The sequence below is a fragment of the Ochotona princeps genome, chromosome 19 (assembly GCF_030435755.1).
Source record: "Ochotona princeps isolate mOchPri1 chromosome 19, mOchPri1.hap1, whole genome shotgun sequence".
NCBI classification, from domain to species: Eukaryota; Metazoa; Chordata; class Mammalia; order Lagomorpha; family Ochotonidae; genus Ochotona; species Ochotona princeps.
The window spans coordinates 15,032,013-15,057,817 of record NC_080850.1 but is presented as its reverse complement, the minus strand read 5'-3'; the positions used below and the strand labels follow the sequence as shown (position 1 = coordinate 15,057,817).

At 45.6% G+C, this 25,805-nt stretch overlaps 1 protein-coding gene across 1 annotated transcript in view; it reads right to left on the bottom strand.

Moving 5' to 3' along the window:
* ATP10B (ATPase phospholipid transporting 10B (putative)) overlaps positions 1 to 25,805 on the bottom strand; it is a 100,008-nt gene that overhangs the window by 40,687 nt on the left and 33,516 nt on the right. The window contains exons 4-9 of the mRNA XM_004587468.3: positions 20,049 to 20,134; positions 16,448 to 16,554; positions 13,054 to 13,185; positions 9,894 to 10,021; positions 7,714 to 7,966; positions 6,484 to 6,722 (exon numbers count right to left, since the gene is read on the bottom strand). Coding sequence (XP_004587525.2) covers positions 6,484 to 6,722; positions 7,714 to 7,966; positions 9,894 to 10,021; positions 13,054 to 13,185; positions 16,448 to 16,554; positions 20,049 to 20,134 — 945 coding nt within the window. The remainder of the gene's footprint in view (positions 1 to 6,483; positions 6,723 to 7,713; positions 7,967 to 9,893; positions 10,022 to 13,053; positions 13,186 to 16,447; positions 16,555 to 20,048; positions 20,135 to 25,805) is intronic.

Sequence of the window (25,805 nt, the reverse complement as noted above, 5' to 3'; positions counted from 1 at the left end):
CCTGAAAGCTCTGAGATAAGTTCACAAGGTTATAAAAGGGACTTTGGGGGGAATGTTTCAGAAAATTGGCTTCCTCTGGGTGCGTGTATGTGCAAGGTAGAGAGTTTATGAATGGGATGAAATCTTATTATAGACATCCACACTTAGGGAACAAACCTGGAGGCCACCAAAGTCCAACCCCATATTTCCTGCTCATGACACCAAGTGTCAGAGAGCAGGCAGCAGAGCTGATAGTTTGGTTCATGGACATGAGGCCAGATCAAGGACACTTCTGTACTGCCTGACTCCCAGCCTTACACTACGTATTACACTGACGCAATCCATGCAGTATATATGTGCAAATGGAGACACAGTTAAAATGACTTCACAGGTATATGTCTCAGGTCCAGTTGCCCTGCAGTCTGCATATGCCGTGAGGGCCCAGACTGTCTCTGACATGTCTCTGTGCACACATTTCAGGCATTCCACAGCCTTGTTGACAATTTCTTTTCCAGGATTCTACATTGTATCACCACTGATGAACTTAAGGCATGTCTTAGCAAAATTACTGTTTAACACATTTCTACCAAATCATACAGAAGGAATATGATGGGAATGTCCCCTTGGCAGAGGCTTGCCTCTCTGCGGCACTGCCCGCAGTCTCACCCTGCAGGTGCAAGCAGCAGGTGGTAATTTCTCCAGTTGCACCATAACCTGCCCCCACAGGACAAAGTTCTTCCGGGTTCCTTTTGATCCAGCCCACTGGTTTCCTGTAGAAACTTGAAACTTTAAGCACATAGGACAAAAGTAGTACCCTGACCCACTGCTGGCCATCCAGTTACTTGATTTTTCTGAAAGGAAAGAAACACAAAATTGTGGGATCACCAGTTCCTCAGATTAGAGCCTTGTGGTAGGCAGGCAGTCCACTGGCTGGATTTCTATTACAGCCTGTATTCAATTCACACAAACCCTGTGTGAGAAGAGTGATCTCTGAGCCCGTATGATTCTCCTTAAGAGTCCTACTCCTATTGAAACATTTGTTAAGTGCTTTCATGTGCTTCATCTAATAATCATAACTATATTGAAATAGTCATTGTTCTTCTATTTTAATTATGAACCGAATGAAGCTTACTGAAGTCCAATGTGCTGGTACTTGAATTCAATTTTGCCTGAACTTTTAAATGCCGTGGCAGCAATTCCCACAGTTGAATGTGCACGCAGATCAACAGGGGATCTTATTAAAATGCAGCTGGTCTAGGGTGAGGCCCTAGGCATCTGCATGGTGATCCTTGTGTAGCAACAATCTGTCCCGACAGAAATGTGCAGAGCCAATGGCAGGAACAGACAGAAACGTCATGCCTAGGCCAGGAAGAGAGGGATGTGACATGGCTCCTCCTATGACTCCATCTCCTGCCTCTCTTTCTCTCTTGTACATTTCATTCCAGGTACACTCAAGAGCCCATTCTCCATTGCACCTGCATAGAAAGTCTCCTCCTACAACATGCTGTGCTTCCCCACTGGATGCTCTTCTTATGCCTCTGCTTAACTTGTCATATTTTTGAAAATGACTCACACACTGACCCTTCTAGGAAGTCCATTTGACACCCCAGGGCAATGTAGCTGCAAGTCTTCTGGGATCTCACTAGACATTTGCACCCACATTTCCAGCACAGAGCTCCACCTTACACTCATTGGTATCCTTTGTGCTCTTTCATTGGGTTATAAGCTCCCAAAAATGCAATCCCCATTAGATTCATATTCCGAGAGTCTAGCACAGTATATGTGAGAGTAAATGATGTTCACTAACTGAACAAATGAAAGGCTACTCTAAAGAAACACATACACTCACCCTGCAAGGAAACAGATGCTTCAATTTGCAGCTACTCAACCTCTTGAGATGAATCAATCAAAATTAAAAATGCACACACTATTCTCACCAACTTAGTAACTACGCTCTCACAGTCAAAACTGCAGAGAAAATGACATTCCTGTATTGACAGATGATGGCTCAACCAACCCACATGGCATTCAAGCAGTCACTGAAGAGGAGGAGGCAGCTCTTGTTACTCTACAGATAATATTCCCTGACACTCATTACGTTACAAAATGAAGTTCAAAACTGTATATGTAATCTTTCATCTGGGTAAAGGGTGTGTTAATGGAAATGACACATTTGCATGCTAACATACGGGTAAAACACTTCTGGGAAGGATGCACAGGAAATTTCTGTCACAACAGCTCTGGGGTGTTGAGGAACAGAGAAAGGAGAGACCCCCTGCCTTCCATCACCTCCCGTGTGGTTCTGATTAGAGGCCTAACCCTATAGTTGGCGTATTATCAGGGAAGCAGCCTTTCCTGGTTGAGGAGATGGAGGCTGCAGTTCTGTTCAGGGCAGTGATGTTTTTGCTTTGGCTGAATTGTGGTTTTGATGACGTTTGGTTTGGACAAAGATCCAGGAAAACGCAGTGCTAGCAAATCTACACATGAATAGAAACACATAGATCATTAGGGCAAAATTTCCCTAAGCAAGACACAAGCCCAAGGGAAAAAAACCCACTCATTGACCAAGTCAGAAGGGTGTCTTCCAGATGCTGCCACCTCTGGCGAACAGGAGCCAGGGGACCAAGGGAAGCGCAGTTGAGACAAGCTGTATCTGCTCCAGGCCTGTGGAATCACATCATCTCCAGAAGGATTTTGTCTACTTGGCTGCTTATACCAGGACTCACACCTAACCCTCCAGTGGGAGTGTGTGCATGTGGGCTGACCGACCAATCCGGAGTGACAAAGTGCTGCATAAATCTCTCCCAGAGTAAGAAAAGCATGCCAAGGTCAGGGAGGGGAGGCCAAGGGCCAGTGATAGTCCCTTCCTTCCTCTCTAAGCAGTCTCTCTGGAGGAGGGAAAGGCATCCCTGCAGAGGGGAGTGATGATACATTTTGCAGAGATCGAGCTGCCCCAATGCAAATTTTATGATTAGCAAGATATTCTTTGGTCTGCTGGTTCTGGGAACTGCTGTCCAAGCGGCACTTTGGAGCAAAGACTCTCTTCTGGAATCTTGGCTGCTTACAGACCACGAGAGAAAAAAGAAACTTCATTTTCCATCTGCCAGGACTATTATACCTTGGCTCAGCTCTCATCCTTTTTGCAAGTATATTATCCACACCTTAAAATCACAGCTTTTATAGCAATCAAGTGATCATGACTGATGCTTCCTTGTTTTTGTAGTGCAAGCAGAAGTTCCAGGTTTGCTTGTTGTTGACACTGTGATTCTTGTTACATTTTTGGCTTCCTATTCCAAAGAAATCAACAACTAGCTTCTTTAAATTGTGGTGGAATGTTATGATTCCATCTGGCATCCTTGGTGAGGTTGAGAGTGTGGTTCAGGAACAAGCGCTGACCAAGCGCACAAGGTGAAGGTTGTCAACAGGCAGTTGTATAGATCATCAGCCCAGTCCAGGTGCCAAATCAGCAGGTGGAGGGAGGAGTGTGGGCAGGTGGAAGGAAGAAGGGCAAGTTCAGAGGGCCTGCCAAGCATGCTGGGCATGATAAACCAACCTGGGACTCCCTCAGAAGCTCTCTGGGCACTGAATCAACGATGTGACCCCAGCTGGAGATATTTTATGGTTTGAGAGAGAATCTTTTAAAGGAACACACATCTCTCCACTGCCCCCGCCTTCTGCCAACACCTCCAAAGCTATGGAAGGGGACTATTTACATTAATTATAGACTCAACTGGGGTGGGACAATGTTCTGTGTAGAGCAGATTTCAATACTGACCGCTTACAAGAATCATCAGAAATGAAGGCTCTGGACCCTTTCCTGACTTGAGCAACTATAACAAAATCTTAGCAAGGAGTTCAGCCGCTATAGTCTATCATAACTCCCTACTTCCTCTTATGACATTAGATATGGATCATCAGCCCAGGGAGAACAGCTTCCCTTTACCAAGATCATTCAAAATCTCCACTCGTTATCGATCTCTAAGACATGGGATTTAAAGCAGTCAGTCCTCCAAATAACCCCCCAGGCTGCAACCATCATCCTCATCTGGATGATGGGGACTTTGGGTGCCCAGCTCAGGAGGTTGCCTGCGGTCACAGAGCTGATACACAGGGAAGGTAAGACCTGAACTGTGCTAATACTTCCCTGGAAGGAATCTCAGTGGTAAGACACAAACCTGGAATTTGACTTGTAGGACACCCTGGTGAGAATGGTGAGGAAAAACGAAAGGTTTAATGAATTCTTCAAGACTTCCAGGCAAGCCAGTGCCAGAATTACAACCTGAACCTGCATTTCCTGAATCTCACTGCAGTGCCCTCTCAGACAACTCTCCAAACATACCTTTACCCCATTAACCCCACACTTTTTTTAACTGACCTGATTATACAGCAATACACTGCTCATAAAGAGAACACGTCATCATCTCCACCTGCCCACACAGTGTCAATTTCCTTATTGCTCCAGAGTGGATTTAGTGAAAACTTGCCATTGCAACTGCCAGCTTGGGTTCAGCAGAGTTCAGAATCTAGAGACAGCTCTGGGTGTGTGCGTGTCCCTCCCACTGATAACCAGTCAGCGGCATTGTGGGGAAGTCACATGGCCTGGCTTGGGGCTGCAGTTTTTCTGGACCATTGAGGTTGGTCAGACTGAGCAAGGACAAGGGGTGGTGACGAGTATGCCCCAGCTGAGAGCCACATAGGGTAGCTTCCTTTTCTCTCTCCCTGGTGTTCTGGGAGAGAGATTTTCAGGCATGTGGGATGTTCACGGTATTTAGAACTGGAAGGTGCCGAAAGAGACATAGACTCTAATACCTAGGACAATTTATTGAATTTTATCATAAAAAGTATTTAAATAAAGAGCTAGGGGAGGGCCTTCCATTAAAAAGCAGGATTAAATTAGAGGAAGATTTGATCACATATGTGTCCTGCTGTTGTATCACTTGGAAAACTACGAAAGGAAACAACTCACGTAAGTTCTCCCCAAAGGCATCTATGGATGGTTTCTCATGGATGTTGATGAGGGTCCAGGATCCTGTGTCCTCACGCACTGTTCTACTTTTAGCTGGCTAATGCACTACTGAGCATGACAACAACTTAACAGATGAACTTCCTGCTCACCCAAAGGTAGATGAGTAACAACTCAGACAATCAGAAAACATGGTCCTGGTTTATGAACACCAGATAGCAAATGAAAGTGCTTTTGATATTAGGTGAAAAAAAAAATCTCGAATCTACTATTAATACACACTGCGAGTGCAGAAAATGTCCAGTACATGTAGTTACATGTGCTTATTCAGGGTAGTGGGGGAACAGAAGCCTGAAAGGAAATAGATCCCAAGTTTGGAGTATCTCTGTGCCTAACTCCACTTCTGGTTGTAGTTTCTTACTAACATGTGGCCTGCTAAGCACAAGGCGATGACTCAAGTATACAGGTGCCTGCCACCCACCTGCAGCCAGATCGAGAGGACTGAGTGGACCAATGGATGAGACATCTGTTTGTCTCTGTTTCTCAGCCTTAAAAAATAAAGATAAAGAATAGAAGACAAGACAAGACAAGACAAAAGAGAGCTGGAACCTCTTTGTTCTTTTCTGCGAAAGTGGTAGATTCCAGATTCCAGATGATGTGTTTTTATGTTCTCTGGATAGAGTACAGGCATGAAGACCATGACAGGTGTCAGAAGGCCCAGTTCAGGCCTTCACTGAGGAAGGCCGTATAATCTTGGGGGAGGCGCTCACTGCCCTCCCTGAAGTTTACTGCTGGCTGCCTTCATGCACCAGACAGACAGGGACCATACGCAGAAACCCCTGGATTCAAGATGCCAACACACATGCCTGTGGGACCAGTTAGTTGACTTCAGGGAATGAAGTACGCTGGGCAATTCTGACTGGTATTTTCTGCTTTCTAACCATTTAAGATTTATTTTTGATTTCCATTGAAAAGTGTATTTTATCCTTTTTCTTCAAACACAGGAAGCCTTGCAGGCTTATCTTTTTTTTTTTTTTTTTTTTTTTTTTACTTTATAGAAACATGGGTATAACAAATATTTCTAGTTCCTCTGAAGTCTCTAATTAGAAAAACATGCATAATGAGCATGCTGCTGGCTCTCAGCTCAGACAGGGAGGGGGCTGTGACGGAGGGGACTGGGACTGCATGCCCAGTCTTGGGGGAGTTGATTTCTTCAGTGGAGCCCATTTCTGCTATAGGGAAATGCCAGCTCAACCTGGACAATTTGCCCAGCTATATTTTCAAAAAGAGAAATGTGTATGGTCCTATAAGATGTCCTGATTTCTAAATACTGACCATTTCAAGATAACAAGAATTACATAAGTTAACAAAAGACATGTGCACACTTCATCTAACTCTATATGTTGCCATTGTGAGAGCTCTGTAGGGTTTACATACTAGCCTTTTTAAAAGCTCTTCTGTTTCACATTCCAGAGTTCTCCATCATTTTTTCCCCTACCCTAGGTCACTTGAAATTCAGAAGCGAAAAGGTAGGAACTTACTATGGAGCTGCTGAAGGCTACAGGAGGTTGTGAAGTTTCACAGTTCCCCACGGACTTTTGTCGGGTGTGGCCCTGGATGGGTACCCGTGCGCTCTGGCTCCTCCTCAGTGGCTGTGAACCTCCTTGACTTCTCACTGTTGCTGGAACCTGGGCCCACCTGGCTGGGAGACGCAGGCAGTTGTACTGGGCCCATTCCTCACTGTCTGAGTCCAGCTCTTTCGGAGTCTCCAGTCGTTTGGCTGCAAGAAAGCAGACTTGTTATTGCGCCAGCCACCCCTGGGTTGGGCCCTACTTGGAGACAGCCTAGAATTTAGGGCTGGGAGTGGAAACGGAGAAAAATCCCACGCTGCTCTGAAAAACTTCTCATTGGGCTAGCAAGGTTGGAGAAAGAGGAATAGCATGAAATGCCACAGGTTCCATTATTGGCTCTGCTGCTTGCTGGTTATACAACCGAGCATTGACTTAGCCTGTATTTCTATTGCTTCAATTAGAAGATTTCGAAAAGTAACTAACTTGAAAGGTTGTTTTTAAAAACTTAATAATATAAGGTATTACAATGACTAGCTTACTCTAACTAATGGTGGCTGTTAATATTATTAAAAAGCTCCCACATAATCAATCACCATGGCTAGGAGGGATGGATTTGCTTATCATAGTTCTTCCTTTCTCCATTCCTCACACCCGAAAGAATGTTGTTTTCTTTGAAAATTTTGTGTGTGTGTGTGTGTGTGTGTGTGTGTGTGCACATGAGGGGTAGCTGAGGGAACTGGATCAGCTCTATAGGCCACCTTCATTCCATATTACATAACAGCCCAGGCAACTTACAGTTCCACTTCCTAAATCAAAAGTTTGCACCAGGGAAAATTAGTTAGCAGGGAAGACATTTCTGGATGTGTCTCATCAGCTCACTTGTGCACTTCATGTAAGTGCAGATCTACATTAATGCTCACATGTTAGGGAGAGTAAGTCATTTGAGAAATAAATCCTTGACAATGCAACTACTTCCTTTATCCATCCTTGACAGTTGAAAGTCCTGTGCTGTAAATGGTACCAGGCGAAAATCAACTAGAGGGCTACCAAATGAAACATTACAAGTAGTAAGTGTAGTACTGATCTATGAAATGAAAGACCATTTGGCAAGCTGCAAGCTGCCAAATGCCCCAGGGCCTCTGTGGGGAGCCTGGTCTTTCCCTTGAGGAAGAGGCTAGAGGCTCCTGGGTATCTTCCTACCGTTTTCTTGGTGACAGTACTCGTTGCCCATGATGGAGCAACGCCGGAACACCATCTTATTCTCCGTCAGGGTCCCCGTCTTGTCAGAGAAGATATACTGGATCTGGCCCAGGTCCTCTGTGATGTTGAGGGCTCGGCACTGAATGGGCCAACCTGCCTCTTCATCGCACAGGTCAACGTCATTATGTAGGAAGAACACTTGCCCGATCTTCACCAGCTCAATGGACACGTACAACGAGATGGGGATCAGCACCTGAGGGAAGAGCAGTGCAGAGACAAGTGGTTTCCTCACTCCAGGCCCCTCACACTGGGACAGCAATTGCACTGACTGCCAAGCAGAGGATAGCTCATTAGGATGGCCTTTCTCAGGAAAAACAAAGATCAGTGATTTCATGTCTCCCTAGCAATTCTTTGAGGATCCTGAAAAGGAGGTAGACACTCACTACTGGCTGTTTAATGAATGTGCTGGAAGTAAGTGATGGAGGTTTAGCAGCAGAGTACCCTGAGATCTCTGTTCCTCCCGAGGGCTACCACCCACCCTCACTAGGACCCATCTTAATTATTTTCCAGTCCATCCTTAAGGTGAAGTAGTTTCAGAAAATTTGTGGAAGACTCACATTATCTTTTAATTCCACTTTCTCATGAACTTTTTGAAGCTCCCTCACATCTATCTTCTAAGTACCATAAACGGTCTTAGAAGGGAAAAAAAATCAGCAATATCCCCAGATCTTGAAGAACTTACATTCCAGTGACAGTCAACAGCAAGCAAATATTTATCAAAGGGTGATAAGTCTTAGGAACAAGAAACAAGCGAAGAAGGTGGAGTGAGATAGCAGGGAGGCAATCATAGAAAGCCTGACCTTTGAGCAGAGACATGAAGAAAAGAGGGTGTGTGGGATGAGATTGTCATGGGAGACAGAGGGAAAGGCCAGGCTGAGGCGGGGGAAGTAGGGAAGGCTCCATTGCTTACGGAATAACAGGGAGCAGGACCTTGTATGTGAGTGAATATGGGACAAAGAGGGAACAGCCCAAATCAGGGAGAAGGTCAAGGCCCAGATCACCTTGGGCCTGGTTGGCCCATGGAAGGACTTGGACTTCACTTTGGGTGGTTAGGAAGCCAAGGTTCACATTCTGAAAGAAATACTATGTTGGATGAATGAGTCACTGAAAATGTTTTACCAATAAGAACACAATAAAACTGCCTCAAGATCGACCCGAAAATTCAACCCAAGTGGAGTTTTGTCAAAGCAAAACTCCAATTTCTTATATCCTTTGGCTGACTGGAATTTCCTACAGAGTATCAAGTTGTTGTTTTTTTTTTTTTATCATTTTTTTGTCCATCATTGCCTCACGTTTAGTAGGTGTTCTTTATTTGCTTTTTCCTTCCCTACATGGCTCATTCTCGTCCATTTCTATCAAGTGCAAAAACATCAACCTGTGTGGTTTCTTTCCTATTGCTTGGGACTTGAGTGTTCTCAGCAACTCTATGCTACTTTTTTTTATCTTTGGTCATTGATGCTTTATGTTTTGTAATCCTGGCAAAAGGTTAGACATGCCTGTTATTGCTGTAAACTTAGGCTCAAATCAGAAAGCTGATAAGTATTTTGCTCTACTCATTATCTGACGGGCGAGGTCCCATCCACCACACAAGGTTGGGCCTGACATTACCCACAACATGAATCCTTTTAAAAATCTACAAGATTAAAAAAGAAAAAAAAAATCTATAGGAGGGAGCTTGGTGCAATGACTCAATTGGTTAATCCTCCCCCAACAAGTGCTGGAATTACATATGGGTGCTGGTTTGTGTCCTGGCTACTCCACTTCCTATCTAGCTCCCTACTTATGACCTCGGAAAGCAATAAAGGACTTGGGACCTGCACTAGTGTGGGAGATCTGGAAGAAGTTCTTTGCTCCTGGCTTCAAGTAGCATTGGTTCAGCTTTGTCTGTTGGTGGGGGATGAATCAGCACTTGGAAGATCTTTCTGTCTCTCCTTTTCTCTGTAAACTCTGGCTTTCCAATGGGGGAAAAAAATCTTTACAGAAAACTACAGGAAAGCCATGGCCATTTCTTCCTCCTCTTGGTCCAGGGAGGTCTTTGCTGAGGCCAGCACTGATTTTCTCTATTTTCCTAAATTCTAGAGATAGATCTTCCTGGCCTCTGGCTAGGGAGACCTTCCTACCTGGAGTAGAATGATCATGGTGAGGAACATGTAGAAGCCCCCCAGGGCTGGGGACAGGTAGCTGCCACTGGCATCCGGCACATCAAAGGGAGGATGTTCTTCAAAGGTTCCATTCCAGAGACTGTAACCTAAGAGGAGGCAAAGCCGAGGAGAAGGAGGAATTTGCAATCAGTCCTACAACTGGTCCATTATACCGCCCAGGACCCATTCCTGGAAATGCTGGGCTTTGGAGGGGCCCATCTGTATTCTACAGGGCATAACTGTGGGTTTAGTTCTAAAGTGGTCCTTCATGCACCCTACACTGCAACCCCTTGAAAGTCATTCTGTATGTTTTACCATAGATTAGCAAGGGGATTGCTTATATTGTTGCACACGCCTAGTACCCAGGGTTTGGAAAGAGACAAAGGGGCTTGCATTCTTTTCAGCAGCAGCAGAAAGTAAATGGTTGGGCAATCTCAACAGACCCATTTCCTAATCTCCATTCTTCCTGACCTGTAGTCTCCCATCTCCTGTTGACCCACTTGTCCCTGCATTTTTGGAACACTTGTTAATTCAAGCAGTCAGTCTTCATTCTCATCTTTGAGGAGCTCCTTACCAAGCTGAGGAGCTGAACACACAGGGGCACACTGCACAGTGCATGAGCAGTGCTGTGCCAGAGCCCAGAAGGCCATGAGAGTGAGCAGCACTTGATGCAGTCCCGGCTGTCTTCTCACGTGCACAGGGGCAACACCAGCCCTAACTGAAGACACTGTGAGGTGAAGTGTAGCTAGTACTTGCTCTAGAGCTCACTGACTTTTGGTATCCCCACCTGTTAATTAGGGACAGTATCTTCGCTAAGGGATTATTGTGAGACTAACATAACCCAATGGATAGAATGTTCAGTTGCCATGTAGGAACTAAAGCAATTAGCAGGCACAAGGAACACATCCCTGCCCAATGGCTCTTCTACACCCAGGAGGTTGGGCCAAATGTATGTGGCAGGAAGAGGGAAACTTACAGCCATGAGAGTATCTGAAGGTCAAGGGAGGGAGAAAATGACAAAGGCCCAAACACGCATCCTTATACTAAGAGCCAGCGGCCTGCAGAGGAGCAAGATGAGAGTACAGGAAAAAGCCAGGGAAGGCTCCAGAGAGGAGGAGGATCTGAGTAGTTCTGGAGCCCTGGCAGATGTTGGGTGAGCAGGAAGACCAGGAGAGGGCATTCTGGGCAAAGAAGAAACATCAGCTTCCTGAAAGTACAGTAAACCCGTACTCAAGGACTGAGATGCTCATTCAGGAACTTACGCCTGCCCCATGCTGCACTTTCCTTAGGCACTCAAAGTTTCGAGGGCTTTATGAGTGGCTGCACTCAGACATAATAGAATTCTTCCCCTCTCCATTAACTTTCTTTCTTTTTTGATTATTCTGGGGAATCTGCCAAGCTGACCTTGGCCCGCTCACACCTTATCTTGCTGTTGTCTTTTAATCATTTATTTCCTTTTGCTGAAGACCCAGTGTGAAGATCTCAAATATCCTCTTGCCTCTAGCAAACCCTGAAAAAAGCTGCTCGAAGGTCAAGACGACAGCTCCTGCAGCCTCTCTGAGGGCAGAAAAGCAGGCCCCTGGCTGGGGTGCTGCAGGGGATGCAGTAGGGTGACTGTTTTGCTAAGTTGCCCCCTTCCTGCCTCCCCAGGCGTCCTCACATTCGAAGCATATTCATTGAACACTGCAGGCCACCACCCCAAGGCTACCTGTCATCAGCTTCAGCATGTGGAGCCTTTCTGAACGCCAGGAATGTGTTCACTTGTGCACACTCTTTTCAGGACAGTGTGCTTCTGCCTTGGAAGCAAGGCAGAGCAAATCCTGCCGTTGTTGTTTGTGCTTAGCAGTCACAGTGGCATTCTCCTGTGTTATCTGCTCTCTCTTAACATTTCCGTAGCCATCCTAGGCGGGCAAGGGCTCCAGCAAGGGCACCTCTCTCAGATGGCTCCAGATACCACCCTTCTTTGCCTCCCATGGGAAGTCACAGTCAGCAAGTGCACGACTCACTGGATGCTCAGTTCTGCCTAAGTGTTCATTCTGCCCTCTGCTTTTGGCACACCACACAGCCAGTCACTCCCCTGCATAAAATGGTCATCCTTCCCCCTTCACAATTGCCTGGAGCTAAACGTGTCTTCCCTCTTCCTGCCTCTACATCTGCTTCTGTCCCCTAGCTCCCCTGGAAAATGCATACTGCCTATGGGAAGCAGCTACTTCTTCAAGAAAGAGTTCTCTCCCTAATGTCCTGCGACATTAGTGCTGGGTTGAATAGCCCAATTCCTACCTGAGACACACACTTACATCAAGGCCCTGTGAAAACGCATCATACATGGAAAAAGGGACTTTGCAGGGGTGATGAGGTCATGGATCTTGAGATGTGGAAAATGTCCTGGATCAGTGACAAAAACAGCAGGGCTGTCTGTGTGTATGCTTTTTTTTTTTTAAACCAAACAAAGGTAGGGGAGCAGACGGCTACATACAAGGCTAAGGAAATATGAGCAGAAATTGGAGTGTTGCGGTTGGAAGATGGGAAAGGGGCCATAAGCCAAGCAATGCAGGCATCCACTAGAGGCTGAAGAGGAACAGTACTTCTCCTGCAAGCCTCTGGAAACAGCCAGACCTGCTAAAACCTTGATTTGAACCACAGGGAAAGTGACTTTGCATGTGGAAACCTGCAGAACTGCACAGAAAAAAAAGTTTGTGTTGCTTTGATCCCAAATATGGGCTTAACCCTAAATAGTAACGATAGGGAGCTAAGACAACATGTGCGTTCAGGCCTCTCCCGGGGGCCACTGTAGTACTGATTCTACTTATAGGTTTGACTGCTTCTTGCTAGACTATGAACAGCAGTCCTGTGGCTGGTTCATCTTGTACTCCTCTCCCACTGAGAAAGTTTTAGGGTTCAGGGAGTATTTTTTTTCGGAAAAAAAAATAACATATTGTAGATGATATTTGTGATGTTTAAAGAGCACATGTCACTTTGGGGAGGACTTCACTTATCTTTTCATTCCAATGGCATCTCATTCAAGTTGGCAGGAGAGTCCTATTTTGTAGGTAAGGAAACTGACACTCAAGGTAAGAACAGGATTTGCCCTCCACCCAAGAGAAGATCACTCTGTTGTTCTTTCCAGAACATTCCATACCGACAGCTCCGATGAGGCACATGACAAAGAGAAGGCCAATACAGAAGAAGATGTCTACGTTTATACGCCGCTCAATCTTGCTGCGCTTGTACCGGGGGCCGCTGTTGTTCAGCAGGGCTTTTGTCTCGTGGCCTTGGAAGAGGAAAGGAGAAAATCAGGCCCCGAGGTCCTGGGCCATAGCCTTGGCTCTTCTTACCGGAGCTGAGGATGAAAATCAGGCTTCACCCTCTACGCTGAATCAGCCTCAGGAGGGCTATGGGAGCAGCTCATGTTGCCTGATGGGATTTGTCAGGTCTTCACTGAGTACCCCACGAACAGGGCTGCCTGGCACAGGAGGACCCCTCACTGTGTAGCTAGATGTGTCAGTTCACCAGGACACATTTCTCGCTCATTAAAGGAAGTGGGCTGGAGGAAGGGCCATCCCTTTCCCATTTGTACAAATGCATTTTTCTGGCCATTACGAGCTAGTGGTTAATAACGGGAAGGCTAAGAATTTCCACTCTGCTGAGGGTGCACAGGAAATGAATAGGCCTAGTTATCAATAAGTCTCACAAGCCAGAAAATAAATAGATGAGCTAAGGTAGATAAGATGTAGAGTTAGGGAGTGTAGCTAGTAAAAAGTTCTCAGAGGAAGGAACGTTTCAGAATCCTGAAGAGAGAAAGAAGAGAGATCTAGGCTGGGGGAGTAATATGTGCAAAGGCCCTGTGGTAGGATAGTGCACGGGTGAGTAGTTTCCATCTTTACTTTATTGGCTGTGCCTAATATGTTGATGCTGCCTCTGCAACCATAGAAGGGACCAAAGGTTGTTCAAAGTTTGAAAACTATCAGTCTCTTCTCACCACCCACTCTTCCAGTTGAGAAAACTGCAGACTAGAGTTTGCCAGAGACCTACACCAACCGAGAGGATAAATGACTCTCAGCCTTGCAGCCGGAAGCCAGGGCCGGAGGTCTGAGTGCTAGCAGTCTGACAGAGACTTATGTCCTCAGGCACGGGCTCTCCTCCGGGACTCCTGCATTTTAATTATCATGCTGTACAGCGCCATTAAAAAATGCCAGTCACAGATTTCCCCTACAAAAATAAAGAAAACCGATATATCAGCTCCAGCAGCAAATGGCTTTAATGCTGATTAGTTATTTGCCTTGTGGTTTTAAAGCAGCAACAAAACAGTGGGAGCGAACAAACTCTAGGCATGTTAAATCAACTCAAGTCTGCGCAGTTGATGGGGGTGGGGCAGCACGGTGAGCACAGGCCAATCAATTGATGGAGCTGCAGACTTTCTGCTGCCCTCGAAATCCCCCAAACCCCATACTAAGGGGTCTTGGTTCCACTCCTTCAGCCACTTGCTATTTGCCATCTGGGGTTCCTCTGCCCTTTTGATAACAGTTGAGTTCAACAGCAAGAAGTATAAGTAGTTAGAAAATGGGCCGTACAACCAGACAGTTCACTGCTGCTGCTTGACCTTGGATCAGAGAGAGCTGATTTCAAAAAAAACGCAACCTTGGAAAAATGAATCCTTTTATTCCTTAACTATTCATTGGTAAAAATGGGAGATCATGGTTGTGTGTGTGTTGGGGTGCAGGAGAGTGACTCAACCTTTGCCAACTACTTAAATTAGTCCCTGGTATGTAACAGCAGCTCAATAAATGCTTGCTCTGAGAAGGACAGATGCCATACTGGATTTCTTCCTTTTGGGAAGTTCTACTGGTTCTTTGCAGGCCTTTGGCTTGGAGGTCATCCTTTGTGACCACTGGTAGGTAGTATCATTAGAGAGAGGCTAACTGTTTTAAACCAAGAGAGATGTTTGCTCCTCAGAGTTCTCTTAATGATCTTTCGAGAAATGTTGGCTATCCCAAAGGTGTGGAAAACCATATCCAACACGTAGAGACCAAAGATGCTGCTGAACACCCTTCAGTGCAGCCCTGCCAGAGATTAAACAGGCTCAGGCAGGCTGAGAACTCTGGCCCTGGGTAACAGCCTTACCATCACTAGCATCATTTTTGTCCACTGTTCTGTTTTGGAAAGGCTACTTCATTCCAAGTTCTGACTGATGCTTTCACTTTATCACCCTGTAAGGCATGAATTATTAGTGCCCTTAGCATTAACCATTTAACCAGCCTGGTCAGGGACATGCAGAATGGAAAATGCATGCAGCCTTTTCTTCAGGCAGCTGGTCTCTTCAGGGCCACCACGAACACGTTCTCCACATCTGTCCCCTCCTGTGTCGCTCCCGGAACTTACTTGGGGTTTTCAACTTACTTGGACACAGAGGCAAAACTTTAAATCTATGTGGGTGGTTTTTTCCTTTGGTGAGCACACTGCCACAGAGTTCTGGTACTAAACAGCCAGATGGCTTTGAACTCCATTGCTCAAGACCCACGAATGAAATCACCTGACAGACACAATCCCCTCCCCACAGTTAGGGAAAAGTAGCTAGACTGTGGCATTATTATTAAAAGACTTGCTTTTTTCTTTGATGACTCTAAAAAGTGAACCTAAGACAGCTTGATATTTAAGTGTCTCTTATTGTCCATAAAAAGTGTAGTTCTGCTTGGACCCAAATCAACTAACACCTCCTGCCAAATTCCTTAAGTGTTGCAGTGAATGGCAGATTGGCAGGAAACCTATCCTGCAGTCTTCCAGTGAAGGTCTACACACCCAGAGACGGTGTACAAGATGCCCTCAGTGACCCTAGGGTCAACAGGTGTTACTGAGTCCCTCTCAACTGCCAGGCATTAGGCACCAAGGGTATGGCAGCCACCAAGTTGCCCTACAAGATTCTGGCTCCTGTTGTGAGAAAGTTATCTATTTTTCATTGGGGGGGGGGGGAGGCAGGATCAAAGCAGAAAGTGAAAACAGGTCTTTACAGGAGGAGATTTAAGTGAATAGAGATAATAAAAGCACAGTTGCCAAAACACCTACTAGAACCATCAAAACCCACTCTGCTATAGATGGTGCTGGGTGCCTTCCTTGCGTCATCTTATTAGAGCCTCAAAAATTCTCCATGAAACAGTTACAAATATTCTTCCCATTGTACAAACGAGGGAGTCGAGACACACAAGGTGAAGCTGTTGGGTTAAACTAGTCTCCTGGTTCGGGGACATTCCTTAGCCGGCCTGTGGCGGGTACCTCAATACCACGGGGTGTGCTGATTCCCTCCCCCCTCACACAGAGGCATGAGCTGCACTCGGATTCTCCTTACACAGCTGAGGCCTGAGTGGGCAGCTGGGGTCTGCAGCCCCCGTTGTATGGATAAGAAATGGTAAGTCACAGGACTCCATCCCTCTGCCCTCTCACAAGTCCCCACTGTCTGAAAGAGATGGGCAGGAGGCCATAACACAGGGAGGAAAGGGCGAAGTCAGGACAGAGACACCGTGGGGGGGGGGGACAATGACCTGTATAGATGACAATGCCAACAGCCACCTCGGTGTTTCTGATGGTGCAGCCTCGAAGCAGAAGACACTCGCTGCCAAAGCCAGTCCTGGTCTTGTCGGGGTACTCCCTGGGGAGGAAGAATGACATAGACAGGGGTGATTAGGCGGCCCTGGTTGATGTCATACAACCTTGGAAGGGTTGAGCTGACCTTCACAACCTTCTTTTTCAGAAAAGTGAGGCTAACAGGAAATGTAGCCTCCTTTGTCTTCAAGTATTTCAAGTTCATTGGCTGGCTCATTAGGAGGGAGCTGTCCACCCCTAAGAAATCCTCATTTACCCAGACAGCTTTGGCTGCAGTTTCCACATCCCGGCTGCTTTCAGGGGAATGTGTAGGGAAGCTGGCTTCTGGCTTCCTGAGGACTGGGTTCCTTTAGGTGGTATTCTCAGACCCATTTCACACACAGCTGCTGGGGAGCAGCACTACTCAGGAAAAGAGCTAAATTCTTCGAGGATACATGTTTACTTATATTTTGTTGCAAAGTCACATTTACAGAGAGAAGGAAATATAGAAAGATCTTTCGTCCACTGATTCACTCCCCAAGTGGCGGCAATGGCCAAGCAAACCTGATCCGAAGCCAGGAGCTTCTTCTGGGTCTCCCACATGGGTGTAGGGTCCAAGGTTTTGGGTCATCCTCCACTGCCCTTCCAGGCCATGAGCAAGAAGCTGGATGGGAAGTGGTGCAGGTGAGACATGAACTGGCACTTATATAGGACCTCAACAGTTGCAAGGCAAGGATTTAGCCCCTACATCATCTTAACAGGTCCTCTCATTGTGTCTTTTAACGTGACTAGTTCCTCACTGTGTTAACCAACTAGCTGGACTGACAGGGTCCCTTCTTTGATTCTTCACAGCTTTGAGATCTCAGTGGAGTGATTATCCTTACTTGCGAGACAGCTGCGGCTCCAGTTTCTCCAAGGTCACACATGTCTAGTAGCTGGGACACCTGAGGACGTGGGAATCCAGGTCACTGACATCAACCCCACTGTGACTCTGGTTCCCTGAGTGTCCCCCAAGTACTACCCTGTGATGAATGTAGGCTGAGTCGGAGAGTCATTTCCAGTTTGAGCTCTGGGGAGCCTACAGGCAAGGTGTCCTCATTTCCTGCCCGTGTACTGCTAATCATGCCCCCTGACACAGAGGCGGCCATGGCCGATAATAGTGGTTGGAACATAATGATAAACCTTAGTTTGACTGTTCATGCATGGCAGGTGGTCCTAGTTTGCTATAGGGCAACTCACAGACGTTTTCTGAAATACATTTAAGAAAAAAAGTTAAACCAAAGACAATCAAGTGGATAAAAATAATTTTAAATGGATATTATGAAGATCATACAAGGTCATCTAGGAATGACTGAAATTTAAGATCCACCATTGCACTCTCTCCTTTGTCAAGAAGGGGGTGGTAAGGGTTGAGTTACTGGGCTAACAAATCCATCATGCGTTACTGTTAGTAGCTTGCGGTTTAAGGATTGTTTCTAGGCTGCTCTGAGGTGGTAATACACAATAGAGACCTCTACTTCTCTCAGCCTTCATGTCTGTCTGCCAACGGACAGAAGAGGATGAGCCGTCTCCTAGCCCTGACCCACATAGTGCTCTCGCTTACAAGGTCTGACCCTGGAGAAGCTCTCCTCTATCTTGGCACCATTAGGGGCTGGGAAAACCTCTGTGGTGCTGGAGGATGCCGGGTGCTCAGAGGCCCTGGCATCTCCAGAGATGCTGGCAGCACTCCTCTGTCCAGGTGACACTGTCAATGCTCCCTGGATAAGACCGTAGCGACTATGCAGGCGCCCTTCTGCTGACAAGCAGCATGTTCAGGCTGCTCATGAAGCCAGCCTCTTACAGCAGTGTCTGGGTCAGTTACCTGGTTCCGGCCCAGAAGAGCAGGCAAGTTTTCCCTGACCAGATGCCTGCCACAAAGTCCTTTTTCTCCCTTGCTCTTTTCTGCCTGTGCGCAGCTGCTTTTCCTGCGCATTTTGAAAATAATTTGCCTTTAAGAGCTACCGCTTCTCCTGTATTGTTCTTACTTTTTGCTTTTCTGAATTTGTCCTTATGACATTCTCCATGGCCCGAGAGCTGTCTTGTGGAGCCTCACTCCAGGTCCTGCTGCCAGAACAGTTGCCATGGCTCAGCTGAGCTCTGTAATGTGCAGCAACAGAAAACACTGTTGTTGGTGTCAACATACCCACATTGAGTGGGCAGTGCTCTGGTACGGCAGGTAAAGGCGCTGCCAGTAGTTCCAACATCCTATGTGGATGCCAGCTCAAGTCCTAGCTGCTCCACTCCTGATCCAGTTCCTTGTTAATTAATGAGTCTGGGAAAGCAGCAGCAGATGGCCCAAGTCTTTGGGCCCCTGAACCTCCATGGGAGTCCCAGAAGTTCCTGACTCCTGGCTTTGGACTGACCCAGCTCCAGACATTGCAGTCATTTGGAGATTAGATTAGCAGATGGAAGATTCTCATTGTGTGTGTGTGTGTGTGTGTGTGTGTGTGTATCTGTCTCCCTCCCTCCCTCCTTCCTCCAACTCTGCCTTTCAAACATATACATACAGTTTTTAAAAAGATTGACATTCAGGAATCCTGGCTTTGTTTTGTCCCTGTTGTTTGATTTTGGGTGAGTCCTGTTTTCAGGACAGATGATCCCATTTCTTATCTGAAAACCAGGGTCCCTAGTATTTGCTCCCTTAGGTGGCGGTGAAGAGTACAGATGTGCTGGGGAGAGTCTAAATGTTTTTGTAGCGCTGGGTTCATATGCCTCTGTTACCACTGCTCTCACTTGGGCAAGAACACCAGAAGTCCAACACAGAAGCAGAAGTATATTCATGTTTTTAGGGCAAACCACAGTGAGGAGTAAGAATCACAAACATTGCATCAGGAGCAGCCATTACTAACCGACTTTTCCTGTTGCTGTGCCAACGGCTTTTGCTTATGAAAAAAAGAACTAAATTCTTAGAAAAGTTTTATGAGGGAGCAGTCTTTAATTCAAAGCTGTGCAAAACAAGGCCCAGAGAGTTTCATACCTTACCCAAGCTCACACAGCTGGTAATTAGAATAACTCCAATTCAAATCAAGTCTGACTCCTAAGGCCTTCTGTTCTTACCAACATGGCAACACACACACCACACACACACAACACACACACCACATACCACACACACCATACACTCAACACACATTACACATTCACCACATACAACACACCACACACACACAACACATATACTACACACAGTACAATGACACACACATACATTTAGGAAACACTATCTCAATCAAACCACACTTGCTTCCCCTGAATCAGGGCATGATCTTGATTTTTGATGTTCTTTTACCAAAGTTCTATAAAAGGCACTAGTGAGTTTCATTCCTGACAGATCTCACCCCTGACAGATGACTAACTCAGGAAAATAAAAAGCTCAACTTGGCTGTCCCTAGTCCTTTTTTATATGATAAAAAACAAAACCTCCCACAGGAACTTCTGCGTGTTGCTTGGTCATTTCAAGAAAGTTTTTCCCCAATCCTAGAGGTGGTACTTCCCAGTGGCACAGGGCCAATGCAGACTTACATGTAGCCCTTAAATTTGTTGAGGTGGTTGTTGGGCTTCTCACACACGATCGTGTTGTGGAAATGTTCCGGCTCGAACTGTACCTCCTATGAGAGACAGAGACAGAGAGGACTCCATGAGTTTATTAAGTCGGAGGGATCTGCTCATAATAGGATCAAGGAAGGAACTTCTCAGGACCAGAAGCATTGCAGCAATAATGAGGTAATCCTCGCTTTGTCACCTCCTGTGATAACTATATCAGAAGACAAGAGGGAAAGCCTCGTGGAGGAGGAGAAAGCAGATGCAAATGGAAAACTGGAGATGGCAGAGGGGGCTGCGTGCTGCCCACCCTTCTCCTGCAGGGCTCCAGCCCAGCATGTCCAACAGAACTGACCACATTCAGGGGAGCGCTCCAAGGCAGTGCTGTGCAACGTGTAAGTGACTAAGGACTACTCGTGGCTGCTGAGCATCTGAAATGGGGCAGGGTGAGGAAATGGTTTTCATCTTTCATTCATTTTACAAGTTTATGTATTAGTTAATAATAGACACATGATAATTACACACATTAATGGAGTACAATGTGATATTTCAATTTATGTAGATAATGTGTGTTCATCACTTCAAGGGGATTAGAATTTCCAACTCCTCAGGGTTTATGTTTGGTGCCTCTGAGTTCCTGAAGTTCTCCACTGACTATCTAATGAGCTAGTGCACACACACTGCGTCAGCCTGCACTGCACTGCGGAACACCAACTGTGCTTGGTGCCTGTCACCCAGTCGGCTTCTATCCCCTAGGCTTCCTAGCCTCTACTCATCAACAGGGGAACGGGCTTTTGAAGGCAAGTTAGTCTTTCTTAATTTAAAGCTAAGTAGCTATATGTGGTTAGTGGTTAGCATGGTGTATAGTGCAGAAATAGATGCCCCTCCCCCACCAAAAAAATCTGAAGGGAGAAGGATTAAAGTCACAACAGATAGCCACAGCTAACAGGCTTGTGTGTACATCTTCGGGGTTTAAAAATCCATATAACCACACACATATTTATATGATCACACACATATATGTTCATATTTTTCCAAGATAAAATTTTGTGTCTCCTAGACCTTGAACTTCTATAGATCTATTTGCAAGAGTGACAGTGAGTGGGAGAGATGCTTTACATTTGACCACAACTGCCAGACTAAGTCAGGTGGAAGCCAGAAGCCCAGAATTCCAGAACCCCCAGTGGTTGACAGGGGCTCAAGCGCTTGGGGCATCATCTTTGCCTTCCTCAAAACATTATCAAAGAGGTGAATCAGATGCGGAGTCTCCAGACTCTCAAACTGGCACTCTGATATGGATAGAGATATCCCAAGTAGAAGCTTAACCCACTGTGCCACAGCACCCAGTTCCATCTTGAGCATTTTTACATACTGCTAAATTTCCCGCTTCTTTAATACCTGCACAAAAACCAATTGCATGAATGCACCGCACTTCAACTAATCATTTAACTATTGAATATTCACATTTTTCACTTTGTTTTCCTGTTGTAAGCATGCTATAAAAACAGCGTCTAATAAAATTAACAGCACTTATTGGACTCTACTTTCTGCCCAACATTGTGATAACTTTATACATATTCATTTTTGGTACACAGTTATTCAACGAAGTAGGTACTTTATATACATTTTGGTGAGGGGAAATCTGTGACCCAGAGCAGCAGGGTGGGCTGGGATCTGAACCCCAGGCTGACTGCAGGCTCTCTTCTTTACTTGCGTAGCACCCTGCATAGTCGGAAACAACCTGACAGCTCAACACAAGGGCACTTGAAAAAGTTCACCAAACTGTGTGTTACTATAAAGTTACATGTAGATTTCATTTTTTGGAAATCCAATGAACTTATACTTTAATTGCATCTTCATGGACATTTCAAATACAGTGACAACTGTATTTTACAAGTATATTTTATATATCGCAATATATTTTAAATACTTCTTGGCTCTAATTTTTAAAAAAGATTTTGCAACTGTATAAGCTCTTATAGTAAGTCAGGGATAAAACACAGCTACAGGGTGGGAGGAAAACTTGGCTTCTAACCTTATTCCTGCTTGACTAATACTATGTTCAACAGTTTCTTCATTTGAAGAATGAAGCTAACTCCACCTGCTCTGCCCATCTCAGCAGTGCTTCAGAAGACACACTCCAAGTGGACACGTGGTGAGACGTGTGACCTGCTATGCAAACAGAAGGTGGAGATGCTGAAGGTGGGGCTGGGAATGGTTCCCGTGCAGAGCTTTTAGAATAGAGAGGGAATTCATCACTGCGAGCTCCAAGGTACAGCTGTTCGAAGGGGCACATTGATTTGAAGAAATGATAGCATCTTCTGGCTTCGTGTAAATACACTGCCCATCGCATCTGTGGGAGTGCCAACATAAATAAATTCTTGACTCGCTTGAAATAAATTACCCATCCAGGAGTTTCTAAAAATACAGCCTTACTCCCTCTAGATATCGATCCTTCTAGGGACAAACACTTGCCGGGTTCTGAAATGATGACAAATCACACTGTAATTTGTCAGCTGCTTTCAGTCCTCTCATGAATCCGCATGCTTTGCTCCTGGGTCGTGACTCGGCTCAGGGCTGGCTTTCCAGATCCAAACTCATTTCAGATTGACCAGTGGCAGTGGGAAGGTCTAAGACCATCACTGGAGCTAACAATCCTTCTTCCGCAGTGACCCCCGAGTCCCCCGTGTCTGGCTGGCTGATCACACCACATGGATGGCAGCTGTGGTGACATTTGCCTCTCTGGGTCAGCAACCTGCCCCCTGAAACAGCCCTTTCCTGGACACCAGTTACATGTCCTCTGTCTGACTCTTGACTTCACCATGTTGATGGATCAATTCGATGTTCTTTTGTGAAGAATAGCATAAAGTAAGCTTTAGACAGTAAAAACTTGACAGAACTCCATGAAAAAATGGTCTTTTCTAGCTACCACAATTATTTTAGATTGATTCTTCCATCTTAGCCTGAGCCGTCGCCCTGGGAGGTGGCAGGTTGGCTGTATGTGAGACACACATATGTCAGCAAGGAGTACCTCGCCCCCAGCAAGTTAATACCCACTGGCCTTTGGCCCATAGTCTTTTGCTTTGAAAGGTAACCACTGTTGACACACCTGAGCTAGACTAAGAACTTGCTTTATCACTGCCATAACTGATTTGTGTCAACATCCCCCTTCTTCTGATTGCCTCGCACTTAATCCCATGTTCATATAGCATAGGTGTTCAATAAACGTTTGAGTGCATGAACTTATGGAAGACTCTAGTAGCCCAATCTGCGATCTTGGCTATCACTGCCTTTTTGTAAGTTAAACCAAAGCATGTCCATTAGATAACATATTCCCACAAGCAAAATTAAGACAGTACTTGACACTTTCCCTAATTGTATGAGTCAGTTTTTTACAGCTTTGTATAGCAGTCTATTACGGCTCCTCATCTCTCCTTACAGTAACTACATTGCTAATATAACCCTACCCAATACTCATTTTACTACAGCAAACTTTTACAGTATGCTCGTTCAAACAGGTATTACAGGAGCCTCCTCAGAGGAACCTGACAGCTCTCTAGATAATGAATACCTGCAGACATAGAAGTGTTAAATGGAAGCACACAGTGTTGAGTGGAAGCTCATAAAAGCAAGCAGTAGCGCCTGGGAGCGATGGCCTAGTGGCTAAAGTCCTCGCCCTGAATGTGCCGGGATCCCATATGGGCGCCGGTTCTAATCCTGGCAGCTCCACTTCCCATCCAGCTCCCTGCTTGTATTCTGCCTGCCTACCTGCCATCCCATTCTCCTTTTTGATTTCCCTTTGAGAGATTTTATTTCCTCTGTAGTTCAGAATTGTGATGAAGAATGTGAGCCAGAGTGCCCAGCCGCGCAGACTCTCCCACTGTTGGACTTTGGCTGGAATTGAGTGACCCAAGGCCGGAAGGGGAACGCGATACCATGGAGTAAGGGCTTCTGCCAGCCCTTATCCAGTCTGCTCAAGTTTCCAGGATCTTGTGTCTTGAGATTTCCCTTGCTTCTCTGAGTCACACTGTGTGCTACCCATCTCTTCCCTTCCCAGGCTCCTCGAGCAATACTTCTATTTTGTTTTAGTAATGTATAATCTTTTTCCTTATTTGCAAATCAAGAGTCCTAATTCAATGTGGCCTCTGTGGGGTCCAGCACGGTGATCCAGCGGCTTAAGTCCTCACCTTGAATGCACCAGGATCCCATATGGGCAGTGGTTCCAATCCCGGCAGCCCCAGTTCCCATCCAGCTCCCTGCTTGTGGCCTGGGAATAGCAGTGGAGGACGGCCCAAAGCCTTGGGACCCTGTACCCATGTGGGAGACCCAGAAGAAGCTCCAGGTTCCTGGCTTCAGATTGGTGCAGCTCTGGCCACTGCAGTCACTTGGGGAGTGAATCATCAGATGAAAGATTTTCCTGTCTCTCCTCTCTGTATATCTGACTTTGCAATAAAAATTAAATAAATCTAAAAACAAAGTGGCCTGCTTGGGTGAGTGTGTGGGTGGGGCTCTTTCACATTCCATATTAGAGTGTCTAGGTTCAAGTCCTAGTTATGTTGCCAATGCCAGTTTCCTGCTAACGTACACCCTGCGAGACAGCAGGTCTTGACTCAGACATTTGTGGTGCTGACACCCCTGCTGTAGCCTGGAATTGAGTCCTAGCCTCCTGGCTTTGCCTGGTCCAGCCCCAGGGATACTGTAGACCTCTGGGAAGGAGCCAGATGTAGAGCTGTCTCTCTTTCAGATAAATAAATATTTCAAAATGTGACACCCTCCCAGCTCTGGGAGTACATCAAATATTTCCCTCTGTGATTTGGTAAGGTGACAGTTTACAAATGCTGCTCCTCGCTGACTCTTACGTGATCTTTCCTACTCTCAATGAAGTGTCTATGTAACTTGCCTAATGTTATACATTTCACTGGAATGTAGGTTTGTCTGATCGTAAGGTTATACTTTTTCTTTGTATAATGCCAAGAATTTCCACTTTTTGTGCTTTGGTTAGATTCATTTAATTGAAAGGTAGAGACAGACAGAGAGAGAGACAGAGACAGAAACAGAGACACCAAGAGTAGCATCAGGAAAGAAGCCTCTTTTACATACTAGGTCACCCCCACCCCCAAATGACTGTAACATTCAGCTTTGGGTAGGAGCCAGGAACTTCATTCAGTCTCTCAGGAAGCAAGATTAGAAGCAAACCTGGGATGTTGACATCTAAAATGGCATCCTAACCCACTTTGCCACAATGTAAAGCCTTCAGACAATTCTTAATAGCTATACCAACTGTGTGTAACCTATCACATATTACACTTTTAATTGTCAATTGCCAGGCTGGTTTTGTATGTTCCTAATTGGTAAGTTAAGCTATTGAATATTTGTAATTTTACATGCAAAAAATTTCCATCTGTAGGCTGAGTAAAAATTACTACTTTGCAAATTTCTAAAGAAATCCTTGAGATTAACAATATAAAAGATCATTAAACTCATTGTAAGTTTTTGTTTTAATGTATCAAGTGACAACTCTAGACAAATCACAAAAAGGCTTTATGTTTTAAAAAACAGAGTAGGAGACCCACAGGTATAAGCTTTCTGGAGGAGAGGAATGTTTGTGATCATTTTGAAACCCTTCTATGGCTTTAAGCAAAAAAAAAAGTCATTCAAGAACCATGCTGCAGTCCTATCCGTCCCTCAAATACAGAAAGAATCTATCTATTGAGCTTTTACTATGAGCCAAGAATGTGA